Below are 17,642 nucleotides of genomic sequence, written 5' to 3'. Positions count from 1 at the left end.
GGCCATTTCTCCCAAGGAGCCCTGGTTTCTTTTATTGAGGACTGTTACTTTGAAATCAGTATCTAGACACTAGCTATGCTCACTCTACTGGGACATTATTGCTTCTAGGCCCTTTCAGAGGTTAGAGCTAGAAAATATCGAATTTTATCTATCTTAAGTCATTTCTTAAAATCATACCTCCAATTTCAGTCAATCATAAGGTGCTCTCCTTTCCCTATTCCAAATTCCATATTCCCACAGTAAGAATCTAGGCCGCCAACTACATCAATCTTTATTGACTTGCTCAATTTCAAAATAATTATCCCATTATGCTACCAAACAACAAGTCTACTAAGTACAAGATTTCTTTGCAACTATTTTGTCTTTAGATTAATGGTATAAGGTCAAAGTACTCTGTTAAAAAGTTACTTGGATTCGTTTTTCTCCTCTTACATGCTTGCAATCCCAAAGTGACATTTCTAAGATAGAAGATTAAATGAATTCATTCTCTGCCTCCTGGAACACAACCTCCACAAGGGTAGGGACCTTATTTTTTTTCATTGCTATTAGTCTAACTCTTAGACGCTCAACAAGTATTTGTTGCATGAGTAAGTGAATGCCAGGGTTGAGCTGTGCACTGAGAATATTTATGAAGTGAGTCGCTCCTGGCAGAATCTCATAAACTGGTAGGCTTCGAACAAAGTGTGATATTCCCCAAGGCTTTCGGGAGGTGGTAGTGGAAGACTGGGAAAATGTATAACCCCAGATGGTGAGCACTAGGGCTTTGGAGGTATTCAAGAGTCGGAGCAGCCACAGGACGACAAAGCCTCTTCTGCCTGACGGGCCGTTGCTCGTACAAGTTCGTACCAAGTAGCCAAGTTGAGGTCCAAGCTGCATGCTCTGCCCCTCAAAGCAGGCGCTTTGGACTAGGCTGCTAATATTTTTAAAAGCCGAATTGAGATAGGGATTCTGAGAGACTGAGGGGACCATGCCCAAGTCCGGGAGTCGAAGGCGCAGCGAGTCCCGCGTCCCAGGTACCCGGAGGTCACACTTACCGGTAAATCTAACTTCCGGGTCCCGTTCCAGGCCTCCAGCCCCACTGGTCAATAAGCTCCGCCCCCTGCTGGCCCCAGCAGATGCCGTGCCCTGATTGGCCGTATCTGAAGCCCCGCCCTAGCGTCGCAACCTCAGGTAACTCCGAGCTCCAACTTCCGCGCCAGCCTCGGGACTCTCGGCTTCTTATTGGACTACCAGTTTCCAATCGGAAGGGTTTTTGAACCTCAGTCTTCGGGTGGCGCTGGCCATTGGCGGACAGAATGGGGGCGGGGCCTGAGGTCGTCGCCGGCACTGCCTGTGGATAAGGTAAGGGACTAGAGGCGAACCCGGCGACAAGGAGGCATCGCGTCGACTCTGACTTCTCTCCCCGCCCCCGCGGGTGAGCCCGCACGAGACCCCGCGCCCCCTCCCAGCGCCCGCCCAAGTGCGCCTGCGCAGCAACAGCCACCAGCCCGACTGCCCCTTCCCCTCTTCCTCCGCACCTTTTCCCTTCCTCTCCCCCGCCCCGCTCCCTGCCTTGCCATCCCGTCCCGACCCCTAAGGCCCTTTCGTGGGGTCTCCCTAGTCCCTGTCCTTCCCCCACCCCGTCCCCATCCCACAGGATCCTGGCTCCCCAGCCGCAAGGGCTGCGCCTCTGCGAGCCGCGATGTTCGTCTTCTCAGAGCCTGTGGGCCTCCCTGCCTTCACTGCCCTCCGTTTCCTCCACACAGGCCCCCACCTACTTCAAAATGACGCTAGACGTGGGGCCGGAGGATGAGCTGCCCGACTGGGCTGCGGCCAAGGAGTTTTACCAGAAGTACGACCCTAAGGACGTCATTGGCAGGTGAGCCCACGGCAGGGAAACAGAGGTCCAGAGAGGTCAGGTCCTAGCCAGGGTACACAGTTCCCTCTGAGGGCTGAAGAGTTCTAAATGAGAAGGGTCAGTGGTGAGTGGAGGAACATTTGGTGACTAGACTCTTACTCTGGGTCAACCCCCATTTTTTCACGAATTCATTCATTTATGTGTTCAACAAACATAATTCAAGCACCTACTGGGTGCCAGACACAAAGATAAACATGGGGAGTGTAGAAGAGATGTTTATGCCTTGGAGGTACTCCCAAGTGATGTGACTGAAGGAGACACATGAACATATAAAAAGTATCAGGCTGTGTAAAAAGTGCTGCTGGGTCTCAGAAAACCACATCTTCCCAGAAGTGGTGATATTTGGGTCTTGAAGGATGAGTAGGAGTTCAGCACACACCAAATAGAAGGAAGCCGTCACCTGTAGAGGCAATGGCCGATACATTTATTCATCAAGGTTTCCTAAGCATGTACAATGTGCTGGGTGCACTGTGCTAGGCACTGGAGATGTAAGACCCACACCTTAACATCTTACAAGATTTCTGTTCTCCTGGAGTTTATGTTCCAGTGGTAGAGAGAGACAATAGACACGAAAACAAGTTAAAGTTCATTGTAAGTGCTAGGGAGAAAATAAATAGGGTGGAACAAGAGTAATTAATGGAGCTGAGACTTGGACGACGAGAATGAACAGGTCATGAGCTGAGGCAGGATATATTCCGGGCAGAGGGAACTGCCGTGTTCAAAGGCTCAGCATAGGAAAGGGCCTATTCAAGCAACAGATAGAAGATCATAGTGACTAGAATGTTGTAAGAGTGGGAAAAGGTGGAGGAAATTAAGTTGGAGAGGTAAATAGAGGTTGGATTATGTAGAGCCTTGGGCCAGGATAAGGAATTTTTTAAAAAATAAATTTATTTATTTATTTATTATTTATTTTTGGCTGTGTTGGGTCTTCGTTGCTGCCTCGGGCTTTTCTCTAGTTGCGGCGAGTGGGGGCTACTCTTCGTTGCGGTGCACGGGCTTCTCATCGCGGTGGCTTCCCTTGTTGCGGAGCACAGGCTATAGGCACCTGGGCTTCAGTAGTTGTGGCTTGTGGGCTCTAGAGCGCAGGCTCAGTAGTTGTGGTGCACGGGCCCAGTTGCTCCACGGCATGTGGGGTCTTCCTGGACCAGGGCTCGAACCTGTGTCCCCTGCATTGGCAGGCGGATTCTTAACCACTGCGCTACCAGTGAAGTTCCAGGAATTTTTTTTTTAAGATTTTTTTTGATGCGGACCATCTTTAAATTCTTTACTGATTGTTACAATATTGCTTCTGTTTTATGTTTTGGTTTTTTGGCCGCAAGGCACGTGGGATCCTAGCTCCCCAGGGATCGAACCCGCACCCCCTGCATTGGAAGGCAAAGTCTTAACCACTGGACTGCCAGGGAATTCCCTAGGGTAAGGAATGTAAAGTTTACTCTGGTGATACTGGTGGTTTCCAGTAGGGTAGTAATATGGTCTGATTTACATTTCTGTGATTTGGGGCCTAGGAACTTAACCTTTCTATGCCTCAAAGTGTCTCCATTGTAAATGAGAGAATTAAAAAAAGAGCCTACCTTGTAGGTTGCTGTGCGGACAGAAAGAGTTAATATGGTACTCTTAGGACACGTCCTGGCACATGGTGAGTGCTTAATACAGGTGTGTTGCTACATTTAAAAAAGATCATTCTGGCTCTTATGTGGAGAGTAGATAGGAGAGGGGCAAGAATGGAAGCATAGAGACCAGCTAGGAAGCTATTGATTCATTCAGGCTAGAGATGGTGATGGTTTAGAATAGAGTGGTAGTGGTAGAGATGGAGAGAAGTGGATAATTTAGGTGATGGCTTGAAGGGAGACTTGATACAATTTCCTGAAGGATTGGATATGGACCACAAGGGAAAGGGAAGAAAACAAGAATAAATTCTAAGGTTTGGATTTGAGTGCTTGAGTACCATTTACTGAAATGAAGAAGACTGGGGAAGATCAGTCTGGAGGGAGGTGTGAGCAAGTCAAGAGTTCCACCAACTGGAGCTGTCCAGTGGGCATGTGAGTCTGGAACTCAAGCAAGAGCGCTGGGCTAGAGCTGTTAACTTGGGAGGCATCAGCATATAGATAGTAGTTGGCAAGAGAAATGTGAAGTAGTGAAAGAGACCTAGGCTCAGACTGTGGGGCATGTCACCATTAAAGAGTTAGAGAAGGAGGAGCCAGCAAGGGAAACTATAGAGATGCCATCTGTGAGTTAGAAAGAAAAACACAAGAGTATGTTTGGGACTTCCCTGGTGTTTAGTGGTTAAGAATCTCCCTGCCAGTGCAGGGGACATGGGTTCAATCCCTGGTCCAGGAAGATCCCATATGCCACAGAGCAATGAAGCCCGTGCGCCACAACTACTGAGCCTGCATTCTAGAGCCCGTGAGCCACAACTGCTGAGCCCACATGCCACAACTACTGAAGCCCGTGCGCCTAGAGCCCGTGCTCCACAACAAGAGAAGCCACGGCAGTGAAAAGCCCGCGCACCGCAACGAAGAGTAGCCCCCCCCCCGCTTGCTGCAACTAGAGAAAGCCCGCGCGCAGCAACGAAGACCCAATGCAGCCAAAAATAAATTAATAAATTATTTTTTTAAAAAACCCACCAACTTTAAAAAAAAGGAAGAGTATGTTTCTGGAAGGTTGGCATGGTCTGCTGTGACACATGCTGCTGAGGCCAGGAAATCCAATGGTGGTGTGACCGTTAGATTTGTTCAGACTCCTTTTAGATAGCACATGGAGATGTCAAAAAGGTTGTTGGAATCAGGAATTCTGGAGAGAAATCAAGGCTTGAGACAGCGTAGCAGGAAGCATTTGCACATAGTTGGTATTTAAAGCCCCTGGGGGGAATTCCCTGCGGTCTAGTGGTTAGGACTCTGTGCTTCCACTGAAGGGGGCATGGATTTGATCCCTGGTCAGGGGACTAAGATCCCACATGCCGCGCATGGCGTGACCAAAATTAAAAAAAAAAAACAAAAACTGCTGGGTCTGGTTGGAGGTCACAGGGAAGAGAGAATATTGGGAAAAGAAGAGAGCTGAGATCCAAGTCCTGAGATGCTACAAGGTTTCAGGACCAGGTGAGGGAAGATGCACTGAGGCTAGGAAGAGCCCTTAGGTAAAAACAGTGGTTCCACTGCCAAGGGCACAGAAGGACCAGTTTTGAAGAAGGCAGATCAGAGAGTAGGGTCCTTATCATTTCATTCCAAGATTACTGTGGTAGCATCATCCCTCGTCTCTCTCTTCTACCTTTTCCCTCTTGTTTTTCCTGCACACTCTAACTAAATTACTTTTTCCAGAGTACCAATTTCAGACCTGAAGCTTTAAAAGAGCTTGACACATTCTGGAAATTGGTGACAAGTTATAAGTCATGAAACAAAGGTTGAAGAGCAGGGTTATAGCCAGGGATGAGGCTGAAAAGAGACTAAGAAGTTGGTGAAGGCCTTGAGTGACAGATGAAGGAATTTGGATTTGATTTTTATCTTGTAATTAATAGGGAGGCAGTATGGAAAGAAAACAAGAATTTTGAATGCATTCCACAGGTAACTGTAAGGTTGAAAGTATTAGGTATCATTTAAAAAGAGGACAGTTGCTTTAGGGGTACTGCTGAGGAATGAGGGGACACACAACTTAGTAAAGAATTTAAACAGGGAAGTTTTTAAGCAGTGAATGACACGATTGGGGCTGTTTTAAGAAGCTAGTTCTCAAAGCAGTGTGGCAGATGGGTGGCAGTGGTTGAGGTTAGCAGCAGGGAGATCAGTTAGGAGGCCATTGTGGTGGTGGGGTTGGAGTACTAGGAAACAGATTTGAGAGATAATACAGGATGGGCTGGACTGGTTGGATGTTGTAGATTGTGAAGGAGAGGGCGAAGCCAAGAATGGCACCAGGGTTTCTAGTTTGGGAGTCGGATTGAATGGCATTGCTATTAACTGAGATCAGGAATTGAGGAGCTAGTGTTGGGAAGATGAAGTGTTCAGTGGTCATGATGACAGTGAGAGGTCTCTAGGACTCTTGGGAAGCAATTTATTCAGTAAGATGTGTTGGCCTGACATCTAGGGGAGTTCCCTGGTGGCCTAGTGGTTAGGTTTCCGGGCTTTCACTGCCATGGTCCGAGTTCAATCCCTGGTCGAGGAACTGAGATCTCGCAAGCTGTGTGGTGCAGCCAAAATTAAAAAAAAAAAAAAGGCAGGGGGGGCGGGGTAGACATCTCGGCATGAATGTTGAAGTCGTGGAGGTGGATAAGATTACTGAGCGTGTATATAGCCTGAGAACAGGGCCAAGGATGGGATCCTGGGGAAGTCTTAACATTTAAGGGGTGGGCAGAGAACAAGGTACTGGGGTGCATCAGTAGGAAGAGTTTGGACTTTGAGTCTGAACACCCAGGTTTCCCATGTAGATAGTCATGACACATAGTAGGAAGGCTTAATTAAAAGGGAATGCTCCTACAGGTAGGGGCTTCCCTGGTGGCGCAGTGGTTGAGAATCCACCTGCCAATGCAGGGGACATGGGTTCGAGCCCTGGTCCGGGAAGATCCCATGTGCCAAGGAGCAACTAAGCCCATGTGCCACAACTACTGAGCCTGCTCTCTAGAGCCCGCGAGCCACAGCTACTGAAGCCCGCCTGCCTAGAGCCCATGCTCCGCAACAAGAGAAGCTACTGCGGTGAGAAGCCCGCGCACCGCAATGAAGAGTAGCCCCCGCTCACCTCAACTAGAGAACTTCGCGCATAGCAACGAAGACCCAATGCAGCCAAAAAAAAAAAAAAAAAAAGAATAAATACATTGATTAAGAAAAGAAAAAAAGGGGAATTCTCCTACAGTTAACATGCTATAGGATACCAGCGAAGGGAGTGGTCCCTCCCTCCTGGAGAATAAACAAAGAATTGGTAGACGCAGCATTCATTTTGGGCCTTAAAGCGGGGATTCTTTGCTTTATGGCTTCAAAGGATCTTTGACCACCCCCGCCGCCCTGAAATAATAAAAATGTTGGATATATGTGGCAGAGGTCTCCAGCTTTCCACAAATTCTCAGAGGTTCATTAAAAGATGAGTAATAATTAGACCAGGGACCTCGAACTCAGGTGCCCTTAGTAGTTGGGCAGAAAATGAAAACTGTGAAGTGGCCAAGAGTAAAAGAGTAGGAAGTGGTGGGCTTCCCTGGTGGCGCAGTGGTTGAGAGTCCGCCTGCCGATGCAGGGGACGCGGGTTCGAGCCCCAGTCTGAGAAGATCCCACATGCCGCGGAGCAGCTGGGCCCGTGAGCCATGGCCGCTGAGCCTGCGCGTCCGCGTCCGGAGCCTATGCTCCACAACGGGAGAGGCCACAACACTGAGAGGCCCGCGTACTGCAAAAAAAAAAAAAAAAGAGTAGGAAGTGGTGAGCATTGTGGCAGCTGGAGCGTTCTTGTTCCAGCTAAGATATGTGAATTCAGATTTGTAAATAACAATGCACTGACCACAGTGTAATATATCTGTGGGCTGTGTTTGCCTGGAGGGTCAATGGTTTGCATCCACTGATTGAACCAGAGATGTGGATGACAGGCATTTCCAGCAAAAGGAGTTATATAAAGGCAAGGAGGCCCTGGGAGCACGGCAGTGAGGTTATGTGAATGGCATCCAGGGAACCAGCATGCGAAATGTGGTATGAGGTCAGATCCTGGAGAGATTTTCACCTTAGCCTGAAATACTTGTAGGGTCACACGGAGTTGGTGACAGAGCCAAGCAAGGAAATCCCTGTCTAGGACTTTGTCTTTTTTTCGGCCGTGCCATGCGGCTTGTGTAATCTTAGTTCCCCGACCAGGGATTGAACCCGAGCCCTCTGCAGTGGAAGAGTGGAGTCCTAACCACTGGACCACATGGAATTCCCTAGGACTTTGTCTTTACAAAACCAAATGGGCTTTCCTCTCTCTACCTCATTAACGCCTTTCAGCATCCCTTCAAGATATTGTTGGCTACGTTTCAGAGCAGGTGAAGTGGAAGCCCAGAGACCTTATGTCAGTGGGTCACTTGGAGGTTAATTAGTGACAGATTTGGGGCCTAAACCAAGATCTCCTACTTCTCAACTTTGGTCTTCTGGTCAGTGGCCCAGTATTTATTTGGAGCCTCCTTCGCTTGAGGTATTGTAGGGGAACTTTGGGATTTAGATGGGGTAACCATGGAAGTGGGTAAAATCTGGAGGAAGCCTTCCCACTTTCTCCTTGTGGGGTTCTAGGGCAAGGGGCAGGTTCTGGGGCCCAGTGCCTAGGCTCACCCATGGAGGGAGTGGCAGAGACTGGAACCCAGGACCCCTGCCTGCCTGCCTTATGAGCTTTGTGTTGCACATTGCTGGATACCCAGGTTGCTTGCTGATGCTGCTGTGAAGCTCCTGCAGGCCAGGGTGAGCTCCTTGGGAGTTCACCCTGTTGTCTAAATGGGTTTCCAGAGTCTGGCGTAGTGGGTGTGAGGCTGCCAAGGCCCTACTCTGCGTGGAAATGAGAGAGCAGGAGGCCCTGACTTGCGCGTTGTCTGACTCTGGCAGAGGAGTGAGCTCTGTAGTCCGCCGTTGCGTTCATCGAGTTACTGGCCGGGAGTTTGCGGTGAAGATCATGGAGGTGACAGCTGAGCGGCTGAGTCCTGAGCAGCTGGAGGAGGTGCGAGAAGCCACGCGGCGAGAGACACACATCCTTCGCCAGGTCGCCGGCCACCCCCACATCAGTGAGGCTGCATTCCCTGCTCCTGTTAGCCCTGCCCACAGCCCACTTCCCCCAGCGCTGCCTCCATGCCTCTGCTCCCTTAGTCCTGGCTCCGCTGCACCTCAAAGTGTGGCCAGCCTTTGGGTCCCTACTGCCTCCTTTGGTTCTCCTTCCTTCCCAGTAACAGCCCACTGCTGCCTCAGGGTGGAAAAGGCCCTTTAATGTGCATCTGCTCCTTTCCATCTCTGTCTCTCTGCCTTTCTGCCTCTTTCCCCAGTCACTCTCATCGATTCCTACGAGTCTTCTAGCTTCATGTTCCTGGTGTTTGACCTGTGAGTATCTCCCAGCCCCAATCAAGAAGCCTCCTCCTCACCTCCATGCATGGCCACAGCCTTACAGCACAGTGGGCTGAAGACCACCCTGCTCACACCTTCCTCTGCTCCCGCTCAGGCCTGCCTGCCAGCTCAGGGCTCTGGCCCTTCTCCCTAGGTGCCCAGATTGAGGCAAGTTCTTCAAGAGTCATAGTGACCAGCTAAGTACAAAGGGTCTTCATGAGACCCTGTTTTAGGAGGAGAGTGTTTATTCGTGAGCTGACCACATGTAAATAGACTCTCCCTCACCAGTCTCCCAGTGTTTAACACCCTCCACTGGAGTCTCTGTCTGCCCATCAGTTCTTTTTCTGGTCGGTCTAAAGCTGAATGTCAGATATTATACAGTGCTATAATGCAAACCAGTTGCAAAGGTACTTCAAAAGAGAATGGTTTGGATACCAGATGTTTAAGAGAGGGCCTTGGAAGAAATTTACAAAGTCTTCAGACAAGAAATGACCCTCTGCAAAAGTCGAGGGGAAGTGGGAAGTGTCTGTTACACCACATGCAACTTTGCAGAACCTGGTGTGTGCTTTATTTCAAGGATTGATGCAGAGTTGCAATTATAACCTCAGTTTTAAAAGACAAGATAAAATAAGCAAAATTCAAAGTAAAGTCCCATTCAACTTTCTTGCTACTATTAACTGGAAAATTTTGGTCCGTGGTCTAAATAGATTCACTTCAGAAGGCGTTTTGTGAGTGTATTCTCAGATAACACAGACTTCCTGTAAATGATTATTATCATAAGGCACTTATTCTTGCTAAAATAGCCCCCTTGTGGCACAGTGCAGATATTTCGACGGCCAACCCATTGGGCCAAAGTGCCCCTGACACCCGGTTCACTCTTGGAGTGCTCTGTCTCGAGACCCTTTCATTTGTCTACAGAGGGATCTCTTTACTGGCCTCTTCCGTGGTATTTTCTGTGAGCACTGGCTTCTTTTCTCAGCCGCCACTGTGAGGTGCACCTATCTCCCAACCCCTCCTATCCCTTAGGATGCGGAAGGGAGAGCTGTTTGACTATCTCACAGAGAAGGTGGCCCTCTCAGAAAAGGAAACCAGGTAATGGGTGAGCCTGCAACCCCTGGGATGAGCAGGGGGTGGGGCGGGACAGGGAGAAGCAAAGGAGACTGTGCCTCCCTCAGGTCCATCATGAGGTCTCTGCTGGAAGCAGTGAGCTTTCTCCACGCCAACAACATTGTACACCGAGACCTGAAGCCTGAGAATATTCTCCTAGATGACAATATGCAGATCCGACTGTCAGATTTTGGGTTCTCCTGCCACTTGGAACCTGACGAGAAGCTTCGAGGTGAGGGGACCTGGTACCCTGAGAGGCTTGGGAGGGAAAGAGGCTCAGGCCTGGGGCTGGTTGGCTGGGTCTGAGAACTGGGTCCCAAGTACCAAGGAAAGGAAGGTCAGTGAGCACTTGCCAGGTCCCCACTGGGTGCAGAGCCTCGTGTGCAAATCAGCGTGGGCTTCCTGACCTGGAGGCAGACAAGTGAGCAGATCATGGCACGCAGCAGGCAAGGGGCCATGCCAGGAAGCCAGGAAGGAGTACCTGATTCAGCTGTAGGGACCCACAGAGGAAGGGGCTCGGACCTCGGCCTGGGGAGGCTGGGCTTGCCACAGGAGGAAAAAGAGGGGGCGAGGGATAGCAGGGCTCAGCTGTGCCTTTGGGGTCTGGCAGAGGCAGGTCCACAGTGTGCTGCTTAGGTGCTATGAGGAGCCTGGTGTGGCGCGACAGCCCTTCTCACCTCGTGCCCACACATTTGTTGTGAAAACCATTTCTAGTGCAAGTGGAAAACTAAACAAAGTTCAACTGTGAGACTCCTCAGAGCCTTTAATATACTACTTCCTCTCCTTCAGTGGCTCTGCATTGGACTTACTAATAGCTAACATTCACTGGGCACTTATTGTGAGTAAGGCACCACGCTGAGTCTACATGGCTTATTTCTCTAGATCCTCTCAACAGCTCTGAAATAGTATTTGTGTCTCTATTTTATAAGTGGGCTTAATGAGGTGAGGTGACTTGCCCAAGGTCACATAGGTGTGATTTGAACTTGGGCAGTATGACTCCAGAGTTCATGGTCTTAATCTGTGGACTTACACATCTTCCAGATGCTGTGCTTTGTGTCCCTTTGGGCTGCCACATACACTTCCCTATTCTGCATCATTTTTGCCCCTGCCCACTCCAGCCTCTCCCTTGGCTTGGATAATTCAGCTTTTACTTTAAAGTTCTATGTCAGGTTAGAGCCCTTGGTTTTTGCTCTTATATCTCCCCCACTTCATGATACATGTCTTACTCTGTTATTTGTTTGCTTTCTGGTAGGTGGTGAGCTTGGTAAGGGCACATCAAATTCGCCACTGTGTCTAGTGTGGTGCTTGGCACATGGTAGGCGTTCAGTAAATAGTTTGACTTGGAATGAATTTCCCCAGAGAAATTCAGTTTCTCAATTCAGGCCTATTAAGATCTCTTCGAAGTGTGCCATGGATCACAGTTTGGAAATTGCTGAGATGGAAGACTTGGTGCCAGAAGAAACTAAAAATACAGGCTTAGATCAAGTCATGGAGGGCTCTGTGCTGTAGGAGTCTAGACTTGATCCTGAGGCCATGATGGGAAGCCAGGGAAGGGTTTTAAACAAACAATTTACCCAGAATGTGCCTTAAGAAATCCCATATTCCTACTCATTCCCCTTGGTTGAGTGGTGGTTCCACTAACTGCAGTAGAGATTATAGGAGGAGGAATAGATTTGGGCAGAAAGGAATGCAGAAAAGATTTAAGTTTTGTTTTCTATGTGTGTATATATGTAAAAACGTGGTAAAAACTTGTGTGAGGATTGGGTTGGCTGGAGGGTTGGGGGAGGCAAGTGATACAGTTGGATAGCACCTTTAAGTCAATCTAAAAATCGGGTTTTCCCAGGAAGGCCACCAGGAGCCTTGGTGGGTCCTTGAATTGTTCAGCAGGGCTAGGGTCTAATACCGAGACTTCGCAGAAGGCAGGCAGGAGCAGAATGGGAACACTTGGGGCTCTGGTGGTGTTGAGGCTCCAGCAGAGGTCTGGTGTTAAGGGTCCTTGAGGGGGCTGTGACATCCCATCAATCTCAGGCCTCTCTCCCCAGAGTTGTGTGGGACTCCAGGGTATCTAGCACCAGAGATCCTTAAGTGCTCCATGGATGAAACCCACCCAGGCTACGGCAAGGAGGTCGATCTGTGAGTTTCTGGTCTCCCCCTTCCCTCCTCCTTTGTGTAATGTCCTTCAACACATTCGCTCACCTCGTCCTCCCTGACTGTGGTCTCTTTCTCAGCTGGGCCTGTGGGGTGATCTTGTTCACACTCCTGGCTGGCTCGCCACCATTCTGGCACCGACGCCAGATCCTGATGTTACGCATGATCATGGAGGGCCAGTACCAGTTTAGTTCACCTGAGTGGGATGACCGTTCTGACACTGTGAAAGACCTGGTGAGCTGGGGCCATGAGAGGGCAAGGAGGGAGGCCCAAGAGCTGCCCTTCATGCTCTGGCATTTCCCGTAGATCTCGAGGCTGCTGCAGGTGGATCCTGAGGAGCGCCTGACAGCTGAGCAAGCCCTACAGCACCCATTCTTTGAGCGCTGTGAAGGCAGCCAACCCTGGAACCTCAGCCCCCGCCAGCGGTTCCGGGTAAGCCTGAGAGTGTCAGGGTGTGGGCCTGCTCCTCTGTCCCATGATTTTTCTTTTGGTGGATGTGCCCGTGGAGCTCACACTGCCCCCTTTCCCAGGTGGCAGTGTGGACAGTGCTGGCTGCTGGACGGGTGGCCTTAAGCACCCACCGTGTACGGCCGCTGACCAAGAGTGCACTGTTGAGGGACCCTTATGCGCTGCGGCCAGTGCGGCGCCTCATTGACAGCTGTGCCTTCCGGCTCTATGGACACTGGGTGAAGAAGGGTGAGCAGCAGAACCGGGCAGCCCTCTTCCAGCACCGGCCCCCAGGGCCTTTATCCATGATGGGCCCTGAAGAGGAGGGGGACTCAGCTACTATCACTGAAGATGAGGCCATGATGGTGCTGGGCTAGTACTTCAGCCCTGAGGAATCCCAGGAAGCAGAACTCTCCAGGAGGAGGATTTTTATCATTCCAGCCCCTCTGGGCTATGGCCTCAGGCCCCCATGCCTGGCCAGGCCCGCCACTGATCAAAGTATCATAGAGACCAGCCCTGTACACCTACCCACACTGGCCAGGGCTTTGAGATCAGAGCTGAAGAGGAAGAGAGCCACCCAGAGTGCCATGCCTGGCCTTATCCATGCTGCCTGTGCCACGTATGCAATAAAATCTGCTACACGCCAGGGAGAGCCAGCGTCCTGTGTCTGGTGCAGGGAAGCCCAGAAGGTGCTCAGGATGGGGGCAGGGTAGGGCCACTTTGGTCCAGGTCTTTATTGGGGAAGAGGGTGGGGGTCACTAGGTCTTGTTCTTGCCTTTGCCTGGAGGTAGCTGGAGGGGCCGCTCGAGTGCGGTCAGCTTGCTGCTGAGCCTTTCCTCACTGGCCTTGAGCCGTTCCTCCACCAGTTGTTGGAGCTGCTCCAGTTCCTTGTTCATCTGGGTCTTGATGTAGGCCCGGAGGATGGAGACCTGGCCTGCAGGGGCAGGGATGAAGGGACATGTCAGAAGAGATGCCGTCTGGGGCTGAGGGATTGCCCCTAGCCATGCAAACACAACCTTCCAGGGTGCCCCTGGGAGCTACACTAGTGGCGGTGTTGCTTCAATTCAGAAAATGTCAGCCAGCCCTTCTGTGAGAGAAATATGGGCAGAGTGGCTGTGCTGCTGCATTTTCTGGATTGCTACTTAGTAGCCTTGTGACCTTAGGCAGGTGACTTAACCTTTCCATGCCTCAGTTTCCTCTGTGTAAAATGCAGATAGTGATAGCACCTAGAAACTAGGATTGAGAGAGGATTAAATGGGTTAATAGATGTAAAATGTGGGAATTCCCTGGCAGTCCAGTGGTTACAACTCCACAATTCCACTGCAGGGGGCATGGGTTCGATTCCTGGTCAGGGAGCTAAGATACTGCAAGCCACACGGCACAGACAAAAAAAAAAAAAAAAAGGTCTATATATATATATATATATATATGCTTAAAATGGGGCCTGCCTGGCACATAGTGTTGTCAAATGTGTGCTGGCTATTATTGTCATTGGGTTGGTTTTTTTTTCCTAATATTTATTTATTTACTTTTGGCTGTGTTGGGTCTCCATTGCCGTGCATGGGCTTTCTTTAGTTGTGGCGAGCGGGGGTACTCTTCCTTGTGGCACGCGGATTTCTCATTGTGGTGGCTTCTCTTGTTGTGGAGCACAGGCTCTAGGCACGCGGGCTTCAGTAGTTGTGGCTCACAGGCTTAGTTGCTCCACGACATGTGGGATCTTCCCGGACCAGGGCTTGAACCCGTGTCCCTTGCATTGGCAGGTGGATTCTTAACCACTGCACCGCCAGGGAAGCCCTATTGTCATTGGTTTTATAATCCTTTTCTGGGACTCCTGCCTCACCCCCAGCAGCTGTGCTTTTATCTGTTTGCCATCTTGGACTTCTGCATAAGGAATCATTTGGAGAAAGGACACCATGACTAAAACAAAAATTCTGAAGTCCTGATATGGTCTAAACCCTTCATTTCACACCTGCCCAAAGTCACAGGGAACCCTAACCCCTCCAGGTCCTCACTTGGCTCTGGCTCTGGCTGGACCACTGTTTCCGGTTCCTCCTCATCTGGGGTGAGTGCCTGCTCCTCCACCTCTTCGCCCTCTTCTTTCTCTACAAGCGAGAAGGCAGGAGGAGGCTTCAGCCCCAGCCCAGTCCAGCCCTCGCCCCGGCATTCTCCCTTACCCGTCTCATCCTTTGGCCAGAGCTTGGGTGCCTGTAGCCCCATGTAAGTCAAAGATAGATCCAGCCGCACCTGGAAAGAGGGAGGAAGACGTCTGCACTGAGGTAAAGCGGGGAGATGAGGGGTGGCCTCTTGTAGCCCATGGCCCAGTACCTGGGGTGTGAAGACATATTTGTAGAGCTTGAAGTGGCGGAAGTAGGTGTTGACCACATAATCTGCCAGGGCCAGCAGCTGTTCCTCCTTAAAGAGGTTGATACTGAAGGGGGGCCGCTGTGGGGATGATTGGGAGTTAGAGGACTGACCACCTCCTGAAGCCCTCACCTTTTCTCCAAGTGCCCGGCAATCCAGGAGCAGGAAGAGCCCACTGTGGCCTTTAGAGGAAGATGAGGGTCATGTGTGTAAGAGAGGGTGGGAGGCTGGGCTAGACCTTATCTGGGGGGAGAGTGAAACTGACCCTGATTCCGTGGCAAAAAAGAACACTGGTGAAGTAGCGGTAACATTCCTCCACGTTGCCCAAGGGGGTTGCTGGGAGGGAAGGCAAGATGTGACAGTGAGTACTCTCCCTGATAATCATTCATTTTAGTCACTCAACAGCTACTTATTGAGCATGAGCTTTAGAAGTAGAAAGATATAGGCAACAAATATTGAGTACCCACTATGCACTGTTCTGGGCACTGAACCAGACAAGTTCCTGCCCTTAAGAAGCGTATTTTCTAGTGGAAGTGACAGACAATAAACCAAGAAATACATAGTTTAGCTCTCGTTAAACATTCTGTAGAAAATTAGTTCCAGGAGTAAAGCAAGAGCTGTTTTATTGAGCACTGTGCATATATCTACATCTATTATATATAATATTTCTCAGAACAGTTTCATAACGTTAGTGCTGTAGCCTTATTATAGATAAGGAAATAGAGGATTTCAAAGGTGAAATAACGGGTGTGATACTGCTGCTAGTGATGACAGAACAAAGATTTCAGGTGCTAATCCTGCTTTTACTTCCCCTGGTCACTTATGCCAGCCTTCTCCTCTCCCCTGGACTCACAGCCTTCGGGGGCCTTCTCTTACCAATACAGGCCTTGTGAAGATCTTGGAGCAGGGCACAAGCCGTTGATGTCTGCTCCAGGGAGAAGCCTTGTTGGCGGCAGAAGATGAGTGCATGGGAGAAGAGGTCCAGGGTGATGGCGTCCCGCAGGCTCTGCGCAGGAGAGCCTAGTCCCAACAGCTCGGCCAGCACCCTTGGGAGGGAGAGAGGAAGGAATGAGTGACAACCGGAGCCTCTCTTCACCGCCCCACACTAGTGTACAACAGGCTTTGGAGCCAGGCATTCCTCATGCCTTCCCAGCCCATCCACCTCCCAGCCTTCCCCAAGAGCTAGCTCTTATTCCCCTCCCTGCTCCCCTTGCATACTCCCTCATCTCCTCAACATTGGCTGTCTTCTCCAGCCTGTGCATGGAATGGATGTCCAGGTACTTCCTGTCATAGGAAAAGAGGGGAAAAGGTGATGGTGGCCATTATGCATTACCCTCATAACAGGGCTATGATGGCTAGAGCACTGGACTGGGAACCAAGAGACCTGAGTTAGAGGTTTGGCCCTTCCACTGAATTGCTGTGTAACCTTAGGCAGGTCACTTCCCTCTCTGGGCCTCACTTTCTCCATCTGTAAATAGAGGGTATGGCCAAAATGAACTCTTATGATCCTCTTCATTTCTAAAGCGTAGGGTTAGGAAACTTGAGTTCTGGTCTCTGCCACTCCCTACCGTATAACTGGGCAAGTCTCCCTCTGTGAACCTCAGTGTCCCCATTTGTACAGTGCTCCGTAGAGGCACTGACACTACATTTACATTCTCAGTCTTTGGCTCCCCTCTTCTCACACTCTCTTTGGACTGGGGCAGCAGGAGACCTGACTTAGTCATCTCGGGTAATTGCATCTCTGGGCCTCAGTCTCCTCATCTGTAAAATGAGGATACCGTCGCTGTTTGACAGGATTGTGGGGAAGCCCTAAAGGAGTAATACAAGTGTGAAGGGTAACTTTCCCCCAAAGCTCTTCACACTCACCATATGCAGATCCGGGGCTGGGGCAGTGGCGGCTGCAGAGAGAAAGCGCATTGGGAAAGGCAGAGCTGTGTTGTTCATGGCCCCTAGTTCTTGAGCCGTTGCGAATCTCTAGCGGGCCTAAGAACGCGCTAACTTGCCTTCTCATCTTAAAGACTAGCTACGAGCAATGCTGGCGGGCTGGGCTTCAGCGACCCCTAAGTACTATTCATGAGCATATTAACAAGGGGGGGTCACACACCCCCGTCTCTTCACCAAGGCAGCCCGGGAAACGTCTTGAACGTTAGAAAGCATAACGACGGGTGGCGCCCTGCTGGGGAGCCCTTTTATAAACATTCATGAGCGGACGACTCTGTCCAGTCCTCACCGGGAACAAGTCGGCTGCAGGATCCTCATCCGCATTCACCGAAGCCACGGTTCCCGACTCGCTATGCACACCTGTTCCCATCCGCGTGGCCGATTCATCCAATGACCTGAGGTCTTTCTTGGGTTCTCTCCGCAGTTCGTAGTGCTGTTCAAGCTCCGATTGCATTTTCAGTCCCTGGAATTGGCTGGACTTCCGGCGGATCATCTTGTCGCTCCTCTGTGCCGCGGGGCACCACAGGTTCTGTCCTGCCTCGGTTCTGGGACAGCCGGTTCTCCGGCAGAGGCTGCCAAGGCCTGGCCCTCTATCGACGCTTCAGCCAATCTACGCTGCAGAGAGGCCCGGTGCAGCCAATCCGCTGGGGGCGTCTTCCTCCGTCTCAACGGTGACCGTTGCTAAGGGGGTTCTTGGAGCAAGAGAGAAAGTGTACGGCGCTCGC

At 50.5% G+C, this 17,642-nt stretch overlaps 2 protein-coding genes across 10 annotated transcripts; one reads left to right on the top strand and one right to left on the bottom strand.

Annotated features, from left to right (window-relative positions):
* The first annotated feature begins 1,188 nt into the window (after positions 1 to 1,188).
* On the top strand, positions 1,189 to 13,284 carry PHKG2 (phosphorylase kinase catalytic subunit gamma 2). Of its 2 annotated transcripts, none has more exons than XM_060285145.2 (10): positions 1,189 to 1,341; positions 1,746 to 1,858; positions 8,425 to 8,600; positions 8,856 to 8,910; positions 9,940 to 10,005; positions 10,089 to 10,252; positions 12,063 to 12,153; positions 12,249 to 12,402; positions 12,475 to 12,600; positions 12,699 to 13,284. In XM_060285145.2, the coding sequence occupies exons 2-10, from the start codon at positions 1,764 to 1,766 to the stop codon at positions 12,990 to 12,992; spliced, it is 1,221 nt and encodes a 406-aa protein (XP_060141128.1). In that variant the 5' UTR covers positions 1,189 to 1,341; positions 1,746 to 1,763; the 3' UTR covers positions 12,993 to 13,284. The 2 variants fall into 2 exon arrangements, with proteins under 2 accessions (XP_060141128.1, XP_030727632.1); XM_030871772.3 differs by having other exon boundaries at positions 1,317 to 1,414.
* Positions 9,469 to 17,600, bottom strand: CFAP119 (cilia and flagella associated protein 119). Of its 8 annotated transcripts, XM_030871779.2 has the most exons (9): positions 17,207 to 17,600; positions 16,843 to 16,874; positions 16,195 to 16,260; positions 15,853 to 16,022; positions 15,242 to 15,312; positions 14,941 to 15,057; positions 14,790 to 14,859; positions 14,628 to 14,717; positions 9,469 to 13,549 (listed from the first exon to the last, which is right to left on the bottom strand). In XM_030871779.2, exons 1-9 carry the CDS (start codon positions 17,408 to 17,410, stop codon positions 13,374 to 13,376), a joined length of 996 nt encoding a protein of 331 aa, XP_030727639.1. In that variant the 5' UTR covers positions 17,411 to 17,600; the 3' UTR covers positions 9,469 to 13,373. The 8 variants fall into 8 exon arrangements, 7 of the variants coding, with proteins under 7 accessions (XP_030727639.1, XP_030727635.1, XP_030727637.1 ...); XM_030871775.2 differs by having other exon boundaries at positions 14,790 to 15,057; XM_030871777.2 differs by having other exon boundaries at positions 14,628 to 14,859.
* Between the last annotated feature and the right edge of the window lie 42 nt (positions 17,601 to 17,642).

This window comes from Globicephala melas, chromosome 15 (assembly GCF_963455315.2).
Source record: "Globicephala melas chromosome 15, mGloMel1.2, whole genome shotgun sequence".
NCBI lineage: Eukaryota > Metazoa > Chordata > Mammalia > Artiodactyla > Delphinidae > Globicephala > Globicephala melas.
Note: the sequence above shows the minus strand (reverse complement) of the source record. Positions and strands in the feature narration are given on the sequence as shown.

Excerpts from the sequence above, each read along its gene's own strand:
- CFAP119 (XM_030871773.2), bottom strand. The coding sequence starts at position 17,410 with ATGATCCGCCGGAAGTCCAGCCAATTCCAGGGACTGAAAATGCAATCG. Across the intron at positions 16,261-16,842 it reads CAGCCCCGGATCTGCATATG|GAAGTACCTGGACATCCATT; the intron begins GTGAGTGTGAAG and ends TTCCTATGACAG. Across the intron at positions 16,023-16,194 it reads AATGTTGAGGAGATGAGGGA|GGTGCTGGCCGAGCTGTTGG; the intron begins GTATGCAAGGGG and ends CTCCCTCCCAAG.
- PHKG2 (XM_060285145.2), top strand. The coding sequence starts at position 1,764 with ATGACGCTAGACGTGGGGCCGGAGGATGAGCTGCCCGACTGGGCTGCG. Across the intron at positions 12,403-12,474 it reads CTGACACTGTGAAAGACCTG|ATCTCGAGGCTGCTGCAGGT; the intron begins GTGAGCTGGGGC and ends CATTTCCCGTAG. Across the intron at positions 12,601-12,698 it reads GCCCCCGCCAGCGGTTCCGG|GTGGCAGTGTGGACAGTGCT; the intron begins GTAAGCCTGAGA and ends CCCCTTTCCCAG.